Source organism: Scyliorhinus torazame, chromosome 4 (assembly GCF_047496885.1).
Source record: "Scyliorhinus torazame isolate Kashiwa2021f chromosome 4, sScyTor2.1, whole genome shotgun sequence".
In the NCBI taxonomy this organism is placed as follows: Eukaryota; Metazoa; Chordata; class Chondrichthyes; order Carcharhiniformes; family Scyliorhinidae; genus Scyliorhinus; species Scyliorhinus torazame.
In genome coordinates, this window is record NC_092710.1 from 325,661,112 (window position 1) to 325,679,336 (window position 18,225).

The 18,225-nt window shown below is 48.7% G+C and overlaps 1 protein-coding gene across 5 annotated transcripts in view; it reads left to right on the forward strand.

The window, feature by feature from the left end:
* The window catches only part of kif6 (kinesin family member 6), an 848,078-nt gene that overhangs the window by 347,867 nt on the left and 481,986 nt on the right, over positions 1–18,225 (forward strand). For all 5 annotated transcript variants that reach the window (XM_072500179.1, XM_072500178.1, XM_072500180.1 and 2 more), the window contains one exon: positions 1,740–1,843. In XM_072500179.1, coding sequence (XP_072356280.1) covers positions 1,740–1,843 — 104 coding nt within the window. The remainder of the gene's footprint in view (positions 1–1,739; positions 1,844–18,225) is intronic.

Sequence of the window (18,225 nt, forward strand, 5' to 3'; positions counted from 1 at the left end):
ACCAGATGAACTGCAGCAAATCGCCAAGGCTCCATTGAATGCACTTTCCAAATCCAGAATTCTACCTGAGGAATATCAGAGACTTGAAAATGTTTTGGTAAAATTGGTGCCCTGAATACTGAGTGGACTGCCTAGTACATCCATGAGACCTATCTTTGTTATACTTTATCATATCTATTAACTGTGATTTGTCTGTTAATTCATGTTCAATTTATGTTGGTTTTGGTTTGATTATTAAAGTAAAAGTTAGGAAAAGTGAAATCTTATCTACCGTTTTTTTTGTTGGGATTGTTTGATTATAGAATCATATCTTTTGATTTGTTGACCTTTACGGGAATTCTAACACACATCTTAATCATGCATTGAATATGGCATTGCTTCACACCTAAGGAAGGATATATATGCCTTGGAGGACTGCAACAAAGGTTCACTAGATTGATTCCACAGATAAGAGGTGCTGTATGAGGAGAGTTTGAAAATGGGCCAGTATGTTCTGGGTGTCTGAGGCGATCTCATTAAATCATGGAAACTTCTGAGGGAGCTTGATATGGTGGATGCCGAGAGGCGGTCTGCCCTGGCTGGAAAGTCTGGAACTAGGTGTCACAGTCCGAGAATAAAAGGTCAGCCATTTCTGACTGAGATAAGAAACTTTTTCATTCAGAGGGTTCAGAATCCTCCATCCCAGAGGACAATGGACACTCAGCCAGAGAGCATATTCAAGACTGAGATCAATGGATTTTTGGACTCCAATGGAATCAAGGGCTATGGGGATAGGACAGGAAAGCAAAGTGGAAGTAGAAGGTCAAATGTGATCTGATTGAATGATAGGGCTGCCTTGAGAGTCTGTGAGGACTACTCCTGCTTAGATTTTTTTTCTTATGTTCTATCAATTCTTTGGAGATTGCATTAATGAGGAACAGAATGATCTGACCTAAATTTGATCCCCAAGGGCTTACAAAGGAGTCTTTGCCCAAAGCTAATCATGAACTTAATTCTCAAACCAATGTATGCACTTGCATCTGTTTTTCATTAAAAGTAGCAGGATAACCCCATCAAGCTTTTTAGTAGCCTGATTTGAGTCTCTGACCTTTTACCCGAGATGTGGGCCAAGGAGGTTTGATTCTGCACTGCTATGCAGTGAGGCAAATGATGCCTATTTCTGCCAAGTTCACTAACGCTAGTGATCGCAGAAATAGAGATCAAGTTAAAAAGGCAAAATTCACATGAAATGACCTAAATAATTTTGAAGCCATGTTGAAACTTAAAGAAAAGAACTGCCTTGTTTTATTGATTGTTGTGGGGAAAGGATGAAAAAGGCGAGGGATAGAGAGTAGTAATGGTACCCCATTGCAGACAAATACATCAATGTGTGTGTCTGTTCAATGAGTCTTGACAGGTGAACAAAATCTTTCTCAAACCGGTTTATGTTAAGTTAATATGAATCGACTGTACTCATGGTTCCTCCATACAAGGAATGTGGCCGTCTTGCAAGTCGGAAAGAAAAGCAGAGATTTATGATTTCAAACATGATTTTCATAATATATATTTTACAACCTCAAAATGGATTTATTTTAGGAACAACAATAGTAATTTTTGTCCAAAATATAATTTTAATTTATCACTTTGCTGATGAAGCAAACATTTGGCTCAACTCAGAGAGAGCCCCAAAAAAACATGCATCAGGAAACTGATTCCAGCTGTCCTTTTTAAAAATCCTTTTTACTGTCCCCATTTTGCAGATGATTCTTCGCTTAAAGAAAGAAATCCAGCAGCTAAAAGATGAACTCGCCATTGTCACTGGGCAGACAAGGACTGATGACCTCTCACAGGAAGAAAAACAGACGTACCTATTGCCTTTTTAACTTTTTTAACAGAGTGAACCGATGATTAGAAATGTAAAATAAATGGGTTTATTTGCGTGCGGTAAAATATTGGGGTATGCAAATACATTAAGCACTCTTTCTTCTAGACATACAATATATTGTTAAAATGTTAAGTTACAGTGTTTAGAGAACATCACTGATATTGGAATATTGCATCCTCGTAAAGTAAGTTCCCTTAATTGGATATTCTATTCTCTCAACTGTATTGTGGTGAAGGAAGAAGCAGGAAATCCTATAAGTGTACAGGAAGCAGTTAGCATCTGAAAGGGAACATTTACCTCAGCATTTCAAGTATGACCCTTTATCAAATTCAATGGTATGCATTTCCAGATTTCTCTGTTTGAATTTCAGATTTCTATCATTCGTACCTTTATCTCTTCCATGCCCTGCGATCCACCTGGGTGGTGGAAATCAGGACATGTATCCTGTGGCAAGAGTGTCGATCAACTGGCACATTTGCTTTTATTCTGAATGATGGAAATTTGAAACATTGACAACAATCTCCTCACTTTGGCTGCTGGTTTGGCGAATCAGCTTCTGTTTGCCATTGTAAACATGGTAACAGCAGAATCTTTACATTCCATCTAATCTGATTTGCACCTGGGTTGGGAATGCTCATTACTGACTCTGGATGAAAACTGTGGAATAGTTTTCTGTTCTAAACACAGATCTTTTATCGCTTTGGGCGCAACATTCCCTTCCTTGCACTGTAGAAAGAAAAAAGTAATTTTTACAATATTATTTCAAGTGTAGCCCTGCTGCAAGAATTGGTAGCAATAACTTTTCCTTCTCGCGAGCAGTACCATTGAGAGAGAGGCCAGAGTCTTGTCTTTCCATATCCCGAATGGGCTATATATCTTTCTCTGCAGCAGCTGCACTTCTGAGTTTCACATATTTAGAAATTTGCCAAAGAAATAGCTAGGAGTTGCAACACATGGGCTATTTGCCCTAACAAGTTTGTGAGCATGTACCTTTCAAAGAAAAAGAAATATTGCACTTATACAGCACATTTTATGAACTGAAGGCATTCCAACGTTTTACAGTCAGAGGTACTTCTGAAGTATTGATGCTGTAGGAAATGCGACAGCTAATTTGCACACAGCAAGCTCCCACAGTCAGCAAAATGATAATGGTCCAAAAATCTCCTTTTAGTGATAAAAGCAATTACTGCAGATGTTGGAATCTGAAACAAAAACAGAAAATACTGGACCATCTCAACAGGTCTAAACATTTCGCGTTTGTCAAAGCCTTGATGTTGGATGAAGGATAAATATTGTTCAGGACACTGAGAAGATTCCTTTGGTCTTCAATAAAATAGTGTCAAGGAATCTTTTAACATCCACGAGTGCAGATGGGGTCTTGATCCAATGTCTCGTGAAAGATGACCTAGAATATGTCCTCAGTCTAGATATTAATTCAACCCTTTTTCCTTCATCTAAGTGAGGTCCAGCTTTAACAGCTGTTTCCTTATATTTTGTCCCTTGCTACAATCCTGAGGTAGGAGACAAAACACAATGAGTGTTTTTTAATGCAGGTGATTCTCACTTGTTGACTGGAGAGCAGGTAAGAGCCCTGCGTTGTCTCCTTTTGGGAAGGCTTGCCTTCCTCCCCCATGAACCCCACCCCTCCCTCACTCTTGGGAGTCTGGGTCCGCAGCAAAACTCGGGGTGGCTATCAGCGGGCCTCCCTCCCAATGGTGGCACTGAGTGCCTTTGTACTCCCCTTCGGTTTTTGGACTTCCAGATGGAATACCCAGGGTTGAATACCCATTAATGACCCACTTAAGAATCACAATTGGTGGTGGGGTGGGAAGACCGTCCATGAGCCTTCCTGCCCCTGTATTTATTGGGAAGGAAGGGAAGTTCCAAGAGGTCACCCTCTTGCCCGAGTAAATGCCCCACTCCACTTCCATATCCACCTCAGGGGAAGTCATTACATTTTGTCCAATCAGTTCAATATTTAGAGAGGTGGGAAAGGATCTGGGAACATGGAGGTCCTGCGGAGTTGAACAGCAGGCTCTTGTTATAATAAAGTGACAGGCTGGTCAGCAGCTAGCAGCCTGGTAGGGACATCAGTGGCAAGTGGCTGCTGTCAGGACGTTGCAAGGCTTGGAGGCTGATGGCAACTCTTCAGCTCCTCCTGACCAATAAGAGTGCTGTTTAAAAGAAAGGCATTTACTATCTAGAGTTGGCAGCTCCCATTTCCCTTTAACTGCTGGATTTCATCGGTGCTTTGCAACTTGGCTGGCTCCTGTTAATTTGAATTTAGGTCCCCAATTGTAGTTTAGAAGCCAGGCTTAAATATATTAATATTTAGATCTCACGAGGCATGGCGAGCCAAGCCGAGTAGGTCCCGGGGGAGGGATCTACGGGCTGCAGCGCGCTGCTTTTAGGGTGCAATGCGGCAGGTTAAATCAGCCCGTAGATCCCTCTTCCGGGACCTACTCGGCTCGGCTCGCCATGCCTCGTGAGATCTAACGTGGACTCAGAAGATGCCACGATGTGGATCGCGTCCATTGTGGGCGGGATCACTTTCTAGCACATTTGCATATTCAAGTGGGCGGCACGATGGCACAGTGGTTAGCACTGCTGCCTCACAGTGCCAGGGACCTGGGTTCAATTCCATCCTTGGGTTACTGTCTGTGTATACAAAGAACAATGAATATATGAATAAAAATCTTTGGGATTTATCATAATCCTACTTGCCAAAGACTTTTCATAACCCCTCCTAGCCCTCCCAATTTCCCGCTTAAGTACTTTCCTACTTTCTTTATACTTGATGCACAATCAATGCTCTCGAGACAAAGAGGAGTCATATCTAATCGGCTTTAATCAGCTAGAACTGTACCCAGCAGCGGTGATACAGAAAGTGAAGGCTGCTGGGACGGCATCGGTTCTTATACCCTGCCTCTCAGGGCGGGATTATGTACATTATCCAATGGTAGACCCCTCGGTCTAGCCAATGGTCATTCACCTCTCAGGTACTGCAATACACGGTATTACCACATTCACCCCCTGTTAAAAAGAGCCCAGCGGGGTGATGGCCAGTGTTACTGTCATCTTTTGCATGGTAGGACCAGGTATTGCAGGTACCATGATGTTGAGGGTAACAGAGAAAGTTTCTTTTTTTTTTCATGATGCAGCAATCAGACGATCGGGTGGCCTGGTCGTCCTTCTGGAGCGTCTGAGTTTCGGCGGTGATCCTGGTGAGGGCCCCAGTGGTTGTGACTCCGGGAACGTGGTGTCTTCCTCCCAGGCAGATTCGTCACCCCTAGGCGGCGCTGTTGGGGCGAAAACTGGGCAGGGGGAGGGGCGCCTGTAGGGGGCGTCGGTGCCTGTTCGGCGCTGGGTAGGGGTCCCGGCAGCAATACTGACCCTCCGGGGGGGGGGGGGCAATGGCGCGGGCGCGCGTGGGGCTCCGGCGGGCGGCAGGTCCCGAAGGTCTTGGTGGCCGTCGGGGAAAGCTACGTAGGCGTACTGGGGTTGACATGCAGCAGGTGGACCCTCTCGACCAACGGGTCCGACTTGTGCACCCTCACATGTTTCCGCAGCAGGACGGGTCCGGGTGTCGCTAGCCAGGTGGGGAGCGAGGTCCCGGAGGAGGACTTCCTGGGGAAAACAAGGAGACGTTCGTGAGGTGTCTGGTTTGTGATAGTACATAGCAGCGACCGAATGGAGTGAAGGGCCACTGGGAGGACTTCTTGCCAGCGGGAGACTGGGAGATTCCTGGACCGAAGGGCCAGCAGGACGGTCTTCCAGACCGTTCCGTTCTCCCTTTCTACCTGCCCGTTGCTCCGGGGGTTGTAACTGGTCGTCCTGCTCGAGGCGATGCCTTTGCTAAGCAGGAACTGACGCAGTTCGTCGCTCATAAAGGAGGACTCCCTATCACTATGGATGTATGCAGGGGAACCGAACAGTGTAAAAATACTTTGGTGATTGTGGCCATGTCCGGGCAGGGCATGGCGAATGGGAAACAGGAGTATTCGTCAATCACGTTCAGGAAGTACGTGTTGCGGTCGGTGGAGGGGAGGGGGCCTTTGAAGTCCATGCTGTGGCGTTCAAAGGGACGGGAAGCCTTTATCAGGTGTGCCCTCTCTGGTCGGTAGAAGTGCGGTTTGCACTCGGTGCAGATTTGGCAGTCCCTGGTGACTGTCCTGACCTACTCGATGGAGTAAGGCAGGTTTTGGGTCTTAATGAAATGGAAGAACCGAGTGACCCACGGGGGGCAGAGGTTCTCGTGGAGGGCTCGGAGGCGGTCTACTTGTGCTGTGGCACAAGTGCCGCGGGACAGGGCATCAGGAGGCTCGTTCAGCTTCCCCGGACGGTACAAGATCTCGTAATTGTAGGTGGAGAGTTCTATCCTCCACCGCAAGATCTTGTCGTTTTTTATCTTGCCCCGCTGTGCACTATCGAACATGAAGGCCACCGACCGTTGGTCCGTGAGGAGAGTGAATCTCCTGCCGGCCAGGTAATGCCTCCAGTGTCGCACAGCTTCTACTATGACCTGGGCCTCCTTTTCGACCGAGGAGTGGCGAATTTCGGAAGCATGGAGAGTGCGGGAGAAGAAAGCCACGGGCCTGCCCGCTTGGTTGAGGGTGGCCGCCAGAGCTACGTCAGACGCGTCGCTCTCGACCTGGAAGGGGAGGGACTCGTCGATGGCGCGCATCGTGGCTTTTGCGATGTCCGCTTTGATGCGGCAGAAGGCCTGGCGGGCTTTCGTCGACAGGGGGAAGGTTGTGGATTGGATCAGGGGTCGAGCCTTGTCGGCGTAATTAGGGACCCATTGTGCATAGTAGCTAAAGAAGCCGAGGCAGCGCTTTAGGGCCTTGGGGCAGTGAGGGAGGGGGAACACCATGAGGGGGAGCATGCGTTCGGGGTCGGGCCTGTGACTCCACTTCGGTGCTAAACACGCACTTCTCCTTATTGTAGGTCAGATTCAGGAGGTGTGTGGTCTGGAGAAATTTACGGAGGTTGGTGTCGTGGTCCTGCTGATCATGGCCGCAGATGGTGACGTTATCGAGATACGGGAACGTTGCGCGTAAGCCGTACCAGTCAACCATTCGGTCCATCTCACGCTGGAAGACCGAGACCCCGTTCGTGACACCGAAGGGAAACCTTAAAAAGTGTAGAGCCGCCCATCTGCTTCGAAGGCAGTGTACTGGCGGTCACTATTACGGAGGGGTAGCTGGTGGTAGGCGGACTTGAGATCCACCGTGGAGAAGATCTTGTATTGTGCAATCCTGTTTACCAGGTCGGCAATACGGGGAAGAGGGTACGCGTCCAGTTGCGTAAACCGATTGATGGTCTGGCTATAGTTGATGACCATCCTATGTTTCTCCCTGGTTTTTACCACCACTACTTGAGCCCTCCAGGGGCTGTTGCTTGCTTCGATGACCCCTTCCTTCAGCAGCCTTTGGACCTCGGACTTGACGAAGGTCCGGTCCTGGGCACTGTACCGTCTGCTCCTGGTGACGACGGGTTTGCAATCCGGGGTGAGGTTCGCAAACAGGGAAGGCGGGTCGACCTTAAGGGTCGCGAGGCCGCAGACAGTAAGCGGGGGTATAGGGCCTCCAAATTTAAAAGTCAGGCTTTGTAGGTGGCACTGGAAATCCAGCCCGAGAAGGGGTGCTGCGAAGTGGTGCGGCAGCACGTACAGGCGGAAATTGCGGAATTCCCTGCCTTGGATGGTGAGGTTCGCGAGGCAGAACCCTTTTATCTGCACCGCGTGTGACCCGGAGGCCAGGGAGATCCTTTGTTTGACAGGATAGGTGACCAGAGAACAGCGCCTTACCGTGTCTGGGTGGACGAAGCTTTCCGTGCTCCCGGAGTCGATCAGGCACAACGTCACGTGGCCGTTGATGGCGATCGTTGTGGTGGCCTTCGCTAGCGTCCGGGGCTTACGCTGATCCAGGGTAACGGAGGCCAGCTGCAGCAAGGAGTTCTGGTTGGGCTTGAGGCCCCATCCAAGATGGCGCCGGCCATGGGTCGCACATGGAGTCCGGGGACGGGGATTCCGAAGATGGCGGCGGCGAGCGACAAAATGGCGGTGCCCACCCATCCAGCATGGTTGCCGGGGGGCAAAATGGCCACGGCCGCGGGTCGCACGCTGCCTGGAGGGACAAAGGCTGCGGTGCACGTTGGGCTGGCGGGACCTGGGAAAAGGACTACGGTGGGCCTTGGGCTGCCGGGACCTGAAAGAATGGTCGCGGTTGGCCTTGGACAGCCGGGACCTGGAAGAACGGTTGTTGGTGGTCGCTGGATACCACGGCCACAGCGCGGGCTAGGCAGCCCGCGGCATAGTGGCCTTTCTTGTCGCACCCTTTGCAGGTGACGGTGCGGGCCGGGCAGCGCACGCGCGGGTGATTCGCCTGGCCGCAGAAGAAGCAGTGTTGGCCGGCGGCGGTAGCGGGGCGCCTTGCCGCGCAGGCCTGAGGAGTTAGCGGGTACGTCTGCGGGGTTAACGGGTAAGTCTGGGGGGCTGCCGCTACGGGGTGCCACGCAGCCCAGGGGGGGGTGCCGTGCGCGCGGTGGTATACGCGAGTGCGTTCGTGTACACAACGTCCATGGACCCTGCCAGGGCCCGGGCCTCAGTGAGGCCCCCTGTGTCCATTTCGAGGAGCCTTCGGCGGATGTCAGGGGAAGCCATACCTGCCACGGAAGCGTCCCGAATTAAAAGTTCCGTGTGCTCGTTCCCCGTCACCGCTGGGCAGCCGCAGTTTTGGCCCAGCACTATCAGTGCCCGGTAGAAGTCTTCGAGCGTCTCATCTGGGCTCTGTCGTCTCGTTGCCAGTAGGTGACGGGCGTAGACCTGGTTCAGTGGACGAATGTAATGTCCTTCTAGCAGCGCCATGGCTGCAGCATAGTTCGCCGCCCCTACGAGCGTAGGAGGTGTATCTTCTGCCTTTCCGTGGGGGTGTCGGCAGCCGTTTCGAGGTAGCTCTCAAAACACGCCAGCCAATGCTTAAAAATAGCAGCGGAGTTTTCTGCGTGAGGGCTGAGTTGAAGGCACGCCGGCTTGATGCGGAGATCCATCCTTCAAAAGTACTAGCTGATTAAATTGATGCACAATCAATACTCTCGAGACAAAGATGAGTCATATCTAATCGGCTTTAATCAGCTAGAACTGTACCCAGCAGCGGTGATACAGAAAGTGAAGGCTGCTGGGACGGCATTGGTTCTTATACCCCGCCACTCAGGGCGGGGCTATGTACATTACCCAATGGTTGACCCCTCAGTCTAGCCAATGGTCATTCACCTCTCAGGTACTGCAATTCCTGGTATTACTACAATACTCCTCAAGGTTTTCTACTGTCCCCATCCTTCTGGACCGTACAAAAGCTTCCTTTTTCTTTTTAACAAGTTTCACAATATCCCTCGTTATCCAAGGCTTCCTAAACTTCCCATACTTATTCTTCATTATCTCAGGAACATGACTTTCCTGAATCCTAATCAACTGTCGCTTGAAAGACTCCCACATGTTCGATGTTGATTTACCATCCAACAGAGGTACATCAGACGCGTCTCATGTTATTGTAATTTGCCTTTTCCCAGTTTAGCACCTTACCCTCATCTCTATCCAAAAGTAGCCTAAAACGTATGGAATTGTGGTCACTACTCCCAAAATGTTCCCCTACTGAAATCTCAACCACCCATCCAGGCTCATTCCCCAATACCAGGTCCAGTACTGCCCCTTCCCTAGTTGGACTATCGACATCAAGAGATCTTCCTGGACATACTTTACAAACTCTACCCCATCTAAGCCCCAAGCACTAAGTGAGTCCCTGTCATTAGAGGGGAAGTTCAAATCCCCTCCCACAACAACCCTGTTACTTTGCGCCTATCCAAAATCTCTCTACCTACCTGCTCGTCTATCACTTGCTGGCAGTTGGGGGAGGGCTGTAATAAACCCCCAACATTGTGATTGCCCCCTTCCTGTTCCTGAGCTCTACCCAGATTGTCTCATTGTATGAGCCCTCTGAGGTGTCCTCCCGCAGTACAGCTTGATATTTTCCTTAACCAGGAATGCTACACCCCCACCCCTTTTACATCCTCCTCTATCTGTCTTGAAGCATCTATATCCTCCAACATTTAGCTGCCAATCCTGCCCTTCCTTTAACCACGTTTCTGTGATAGCCACAACATCATAGTTCCAAGTACTAATTAGTGCTCAACGTTCATCTGCCTTCCCTGCTATACTTCTGGCATTGAAACAAATACACTTCAGAGCACTGCGTTTGAGCAGTTTGCACATTCTCCCCAAGTCTGCGTGGGTTTCCTCCGGGTGTTCCCCTTTCCTTCCACAGTGCAAAGATGACCAGGTTAGGTGGATTGGTCTTGCAAAATTGCCCTTTAATGTACAAAGATGCGCAGGCTATGTGGGGTTATGGGGATAGGGCGCGGGTATCAGCCTAGGTAGTGGGCTCTTTCAGAGGGTCAGTGCAGTCTCGATGAGATGAATGGCCTCCTTATGCACTGTAGGAATTCTGCGCATTCTATGAGATAGCTAGTCTCACTCTAATATGCATTCCTGAGATCTAACCGAGGCATGGCATCTAACCCCCTCGCCTTGGAGACCTCTGGCGAGTGCCGATCAATGCTGGTCTCCATAAACATGGACCAGACGGAACGGCACTCGTGGGGGTATCCCAGGGGATTGAAGGCCCCCATATGCTTGACCTCTGGGCAGCGGGGCACACTGGCACCACTCAGGAACCATGGCACTGCCAACCTGGCATCCTGGCAGTGCCACCTGGCTGGCACTGTCATGGTGCCAAGTTGGCTTTTTCACACGATGGGGATCGGACCCGGGGTGCCCTGCCCCGTTATAGGTGATTTGAGGCTGGAGAAGTGGGTGGGGGGGGGGCGGCAGGGGGGTTTGAGGGTCTTTTTGGGGGGATGCGAGATGGGGGATTCCATTTAAAAATGGCGTCTCAATTGTCCCCTGCACTAAGGAGCGGAGATCAGTTCCCGACCTCAGGACTCCCCACCGTGGCCTCCACCCCCCCCAACTTATCCATTAGGGGGTTCTTGTGCCCCTGCACCCAGCCTCATAAGGGCAAGACATCCCCGGTCCCAATCCCTGGCACGGGCAAGATGCCACAAGGTTCCCGGGTGGCACTGCTGAGTGCCAAGCTGGTAGTGCCAGTATGCCCAGGTGGTATTGGTGTGCCAGGGTACCAGAGTGCCCAGAGCCTGACCACCGGGGGCCCAAAATTGCCTTGGAGAACTCTCAAGTGCCTTTCAGCCAAACCATTGCTAAACGGCGCCAACAATGGGTCTCCGAGGTGAGGCCGTTAGGTTTCGCGTCTTGGGTAACTGGCGCAGACATGTTGAAGTGAGTGTAACTACTTGAATATACAAATTTGGTTCATGCCCATTGAGGGTGAGATCCAGATCGTGACACCCCGAGGCGTAACCAGTGTCGTAAATCTCGCAAGAGGCCTCTCGCGAGATTTACCGGCCGTTAGGTCGCGTCCAATGTTTCGTGTCCATATGACCCTTGGACAGGAATGTATGACATTGGCAATCTCCCATCCCATACAACTTCCTCTGAATTCTAATGAGAATGGTTTGTGCAGCATTTTACTGCAAAACAGGCAATTGGGATGAGTGACCTTTCCAGGACTTTTCCACATAATCTAGCTGGCACTTCAACACAAATCTCAGGAAGTGCTATTTGTTGAAAGTGCATTATTTGGATGATAAATTAATCCAATCTGCCTGCTCAGGTTAAAAAAAAGAGGTTCCATCAAACATTTTTCAATTGTGATTACTACATTCCTTCCTCATCAATACCAGCAAAATAGATTAACTGGATTCATCCCAAATGCTGTGTTTGGGACTTTGCTGTGCATAAATTGGTTGTTACTTGTGTCTGCATAATACCAGTGACTGCACATTGAAAGTAATTATTTGCTGTGAAAAGCTTTTGGATTACCTGAAGATATGATAAGACAATGGGCTGGATTCTCCCAACCCGCCCGCCGTAAGAACGCTACGGGTGAGCCGTGTACAACGGAGAATTCCATTGACAACGGGTGAAATTCTCCAGGTGCCGAGCAGACATGGCTGGAGAATCCCGCCCAATTCGTTTGTTTCTCTTTTCTTTTCCTGCACCTAGTGATGCACTGGGCAGGCTTTCATCTATTCCCATAGCGAGTTTTTTCCTGGAACAGGTCGCTAGCCTGTCACTAGGGGCGTATAGCCTGAGGAGCGCAACTTTGCATTAAGCACGGCGACCAGGAGAGTCTCCTACTCTTAACAATTATAATCGCAAATTGTCACAAGTAGGCTTCAATGAAGTTACTGTGAAAAGCCCCTAGTCGCCACATTCCGGCGCCTGTTTGGGGAGGCCGGTATGGGAATTGAACCGTGCTGCTGACATTGTTCTGCATTACAAGCCAGCTGTTTAGCCCACTGTGCTAAACCAGCCCCTACTGTACTAAACCAGCCCCTATGGCGTGCTTTTGATGGATTATTCAACCGCGTTGTGAACACAACTTCCTTGGCCAACAATTCCAGGAGTGGGATTCAACCCAGAAGCCTCTGGCTCAGAGTGAGAGACACTACCCACTGCGACATAAGACCTTCTTGATAAGACATAAATGTAAACTTGCTCATTCTGCTCCCCCCCCCCCCCACACACACACACTCACACGCCCTGCCTTCTTTCATCTCACTTGTTGTTCAAACATTGCTGATGCTATTTAAGAAAGGTAATACATTTTGTAGAAGAATGCTGAATATTTTTGATTGACAGTTGCTTTATAATAGTGCTAGTCACACAAAAAGATGCGTCTTCCAGGGAGTTTCTAACAGAACCACCTTCAGAATTAAATATCTATGCAGGAATTTAGCAGAAAAACAAGCGTAGACATTTCGTAAAGATGTGCCAATGAACTCCTAAAGACGGGCCAGCTTAGTGTTTATACAAGTTGTGTAAATCATGTCCACAAGCACGTGGATGTAAAACACGTCGGCATGCTTTTGGGCTTAATTGGAGACAGGTTTTCCTGTAAAATAGCAGATAAGGCTGAAAGCTTTGCAAACAGTAAATTCCTCACAATCCTATATTTGCAGTAGAGACACTGTTGAAATATTGAGCTGTGTGGATAGGTGCTCATGCAATACATTACTAAGCAGAAGAATTATGGCTTAGATGGGCTAAGCAGCATTTGTGAACAAATAATTGAACACAGTACTTGTCCAGCAAACTGATCTGGTCATAGAACAAATTAATGACCTTCATTGTTATTTGAGGTAAAAATAGTGTCCTCTTTTGTCTTCAAGAAGTCTCCTTGCATACAAATAAAAATAAATATAAATAAAAATGTGAGTGCACAGATTAGATTAACAAAGATAGCAATAGAATTAGATTTTACATGCATTTGTCTGTCCTTAAAGTTCATTTTACTCTAAATGCAACAACAAAACACATCTTTAATTGGAACCATAGCGACAATAATAGGTGTCATTTCACTCTGTCCATGCCAGGCTTCCTGTTTTTTAGTGGCATTCTGGTTGCAATGCAGACATTTGTTTTGCAGTGCATAAATTAACACAAGACATCCATTGGGATTTAATTATTCATCATGTGAGGTCTAGAAATCATGTTATTTGTGATATATCATAGGTGGCTGTTACGATTATTTCCCTGCATTATCTGAGTGCTCCTCTTTATGAACATTAGTAAAACATTGGCCAGAACTTTAAATAAAAGGGAGTCACTTTAGAACAGAGATGAGGAGAAATTTCTTCAGCCAGAGAGTGGTGGGTCTGTGGAATTCATTGCCCCAGAGGGCGGTGGAGGCCGGGACGTTGAGTGTCTTTAAGACAGAAGTTGATAAATTCTTGATTTCTCGAGGAATTAAGGGCTATGGAGAGAGAGCGGGTAAATGGAGTTGAAATCAGCCATGATTGAATGGTGGAGTGGACTCGATGGGCCGAATGGCCTTACTTCCGCTCCTATGTCTTATGGTCTTATGGTTTATTGGGCACGCACATCTGTTGGACCTGGAAGCGGGCGCAAAACGTAGCTTTTGGCTGCAGTCATCCCCTGAACGTTTCACGCTGCCTGGCTAGTTAATGCGTGAAACGTGCGCTAGGAAAGACTCAGTGCTGCTGGGGAGGGCGGAAAGAGGGCATACACTGAGAAAAGGGAGGGTACAGGCTGGTGCTTTTATGTGCCCTTTCTCAAGGGGACAGCCACTAGCTACGGACCTGTCTCAGGGCACTGCAGACCTGTTAAAAAAAAAAAAAAAAATTGATTAGAACATTATGCAGTGAGTGTCTATGCAGCACATTCAATCACAAACCTCGGTCCCCAAACACCTTTTTAAATTTGATTTCAGCACAGACAGTTCATCATGCCCTGGATTGAGGTTGAAACTAAAGCATAAAGGCCACCTGGTCAATCCGCCCGCCCGCCAAGTGTAAAAACGGAGTGCCACATAAAATTGAGTTGAATTGGCCCCTTAATGGGCTAAAATACCAGCTTGATAGTCAGTGGGCATGTGTGCCCACCCACCGAAATATTAGATGAGTGGGCGATGACGTCAGGATCGTGTCTGATGTTTTTACGGATGATTTCACGCACATCTGGGTTGGCCGTGCGCCCGCCTAAGCAACGTAAAGTTCTGGCCATGATCAGGACTGATGCTCAGCAGTAGCACAAAGTTTTGGTGATGTCCACTTTATAGCAATGTTGTGGTTGCTTCTGTTGAATCAGTCTCTTGACATGTTGATATGTTCAGCTGTGTCAAGTGAATAAATAAAAAGAAATCTGAAAGACAAAAAGCTATTAATAGTGGAAATCCTTCGTCAAGGATTGATTAGTGATGAAGTGCCACATTTGATACCTACTTAGCTTTTCTTTCTAATACTGATCAAATTGCTCTGTACATTTAGCATTTAGATTGCAGCCATTGGTTTTGTTTTACCCCTGTAATATGGAATTATAGACAACTAGGAGATGTTTCAATGAACCACATGTTACGAATATTTGGCCTTTCACATAAAAAATTATGGACAGTTCTGATTTGACCTCTCGAAACACCATTTGTGCATCTCTAGAACAAAGAAAAGTACAGCACAGGAACAGAGCCTTCGGCCCTCCAAGCCTGCGCCGACCATACTGCCTGTCTAACCTAAAACCTTCGACATTTCTGGGGTCCTTATCCCTCTATTCCCATCCTATGCATGTATTTGTCAAGATGCCCCTTAAACGTAACTATCAAACCTCTTTCCACCACCTCCTCTGGCAGCGAGTTCCAGGCACCCACTACCCTCTGTGTAAAAAACTTGTCTCGTACATCTCCTCTAAACCTTGCCCCTCGCACCTTAAACCTATGTCCCCGAGTAATTGACTCTTCCACCCTGGGGAAAAAACTTCTGACTATTCACTCTGTCCATGCCCCTCATAATTTTGCAGACTTCTATCAGGTCGCCCCTCAACCTCCGTCGTTTCAGAGAGAACAAACCAAGTTTATCCAAAGCCTCCTCATAGCTAATGCGGAGAGCAACATTCTGATAAACCTCTTCTGTACCCTCTCCAAAGCCTTCACATCCTTCTGGTAGTGTGATGCAGAATTGAATACTATATTCCAAGTGCGGCCTAACTAAGGTTCTATGCAGTTGCAACATGAGTTGCCAATTTTTAAACTCAATGCCCCTTCCGAGAAGGCAAGCATACAGTATGCCTTCTTGATTACCTTCTCCACCTGTGTTGCCACTTTTAGTGACCTGTGGACCTATTCACCCAGATCCATCTGCCTGTCAATACTTTTAAGGCTTCTGCATTTGTCCGGATTAAACTCCATCTGCCATCCCTTTGCCCAAGTCTCAAACCAATCTATATCCTGCTGTATCCTGACAGTCCTCATCGCTATCCACAATTCCACCAACCTTTGTGTTGTCCGCAAACTTACTAATCAGACCAGTTGCATTTTCCTCCAAATCATTTATATATACTACGAACAGCAAAGGTCCCAGCACTGATCCCTGCGGAACACCACTAGTCATAGCCCTCCATTCAGAAAAGCGTCCTCCCACTGCAACCCTCTGTCTTCTATGACCGAGCCAGTTCTGTATCCATCTTACCAGCTCACCTCTGATCCCGTGTGACTTTACCTTGACAAAGGCCTTGCTGAAGTCTATGTAGACAACATCCACTACCCTTCCTTCATCAACCATCTTCGTCACTTCTCCGAAAAACCCGATCAAGTTAGTGAGACATAACCTCCCCTTCACAAAACCATCATGCCTCTCGCTAATACATCCACATGCTTCCAAACCCTGTCTCGAAGAATCCTCTCCAATAATTTCCCTACCGCTGGTGTCAGGCTCACAAGCCTGTATTTTCTTGGACTGTCTTTGCTACCATTCTTAAACAAAGGAACAATATTTAGCTATTCTCCAGTCCTCTGGGACCTCACCTGTAGCCAGTGAGGATACAAAGATTTCTGTCAAGGCCCCAGCAATTTCCTCCCTTGCCTCCCTCAGTATTCTGGAGTAGATCCCATCAGACCCTCGGAACGTATCTATGAACCTTAATATTTTTCAAAATGCCCAACACCCTCTTTTTTTCCAATCTCAGTGTGACCCAGACTATGTACACATGCTTCCCCAGACTCATCATCCATCAAGTCCTTCTCTTTGGTGAATATTGATGCAAAGTACTCATTTAGTACCTCTCTCTTTTTTCTGGCTTCACGCATGGATTCTCTTCCCTGTCCTTGAGTGGGTCAACCCTCTTCTCTTGTTCTTTATGTATGTATAAAAAGCCCTGGGATTTTCCTTAATCCTGTTTGCCAATGACTTTTCTTGACCCCATTTAGCCCTCCTGACTCCTTGCTCAAGCTCCTTCCTACTTTTCTTATTTTCCTCACGGGCTTCATCTGTTCCCAGCGTTCCAGCCCTTACAAATGCTTCCTTTTTCTTTTGGACTAGGCTTACAATATGAAATGCATCCTTCTTTATCCAAAGTTCCCGAATCCTGCCATAGTAAACCTCCAACATTTTGACTGCACCCTTCCTATTCCTGAGCTCTATCCATATTGCCTCGCTGTATGAGCCCTCTGTGGGGGTCCTGTACAGCTGTGATATTCTCCTAACCAATAGTGCAACTCCTCCACCCCTTTTACATCCCCCTCTATCCAGCCTGCAACATCTAAATCCTGGAACATTTAGCTGCCAATCCTGTCCTTCCCTCAACCAGGGGCGTCATTCTCCGACCCCCCGCCGGGTTGGGGAATCGCCGTGGGCTGCCGTGAATCCCGCCCCCGCCGGTTGCCGAAGTCTCCGGCGGGGGCGGGAATCGGGCCGCGCCGGTTGGCGGGCCCCCCCGCTCGATTATCCGGCCCGGACGGGCCGAAGTCCCGCCGATAAATTGCCTGTCCCGCCGGCGTAGATTAAACCGCCTTTAGAACGGCGGGTCAAGGCGGTGTGGGCGGGCTCCGGGGTCCTGGGGGGGGCACGGGGCGATCTGACCCCGGGGGGTGCACCCACGGTGGCCTGGCCCGCGATCGGGGCCCACCGATCCGCGGGCGGGCCTGTGCCGTGGGGGCATTCATACCCTTCCTCCTCCGCCACGGTCTCCACCATGGAGTCCGCTGACGCTCCCGCGCATGCGCCGCCCGGAGATGTCATTTCCGCGCCAGCTGGCGGGGCAACAAAGGACGTTTCCGCCAGTTGGCGGGGCGGAAATTCCTCCGGCATCGGCCTAGCCCCTCAATGTTGGGGCTCGGCCCCCAAAGGTGCGGAGCATTCCGCACCTTTGGGGCGGCGCGATGCCCGTCTGATTGGCGCCGTTTTGGGCGCCAGTCGGCGGACATCACGCCGTTTCGGGAGAATTTCGCCCCAGGTCTCTGTAATGGCAACAACATCATAGCTCCAAGTACTAATCCAAGCTTTAAGTTCATCTGCCTTACCTGTTACACTTCTTATATTGAAATAAATTCACTTCAGACCAACAGTCCTGCTCCAGCAACATCTCCCTGCCTGCTCTTCCTCTGAGTCTCACTGGCCCTATTCTCTAGTTCCCCCTCAGTTAGGTGAATTGGAGATTCTGAATTATCCCTCATTGTACCTGAACAGGCGCCGGAGTGTGGCGACTAGGGCATTTTCACAGTAACTTCATTGCAGTGTAAATGTAAGTCTACTTGTGACACTATTAAAGATTATTATTGCTTCATCTTCTGACCTATTTCTCCGGTTCCCACCTCTCCTGCCACACTAGTTTAAACCCTCCCGTGTGACACTAACAAACCTCACGGCCAGGATATTTATGCCCCTCCAGTTTAGTTGCAACCTGTCCTTCTTGAACAGGTCCCACTGCCCGGAAGAGA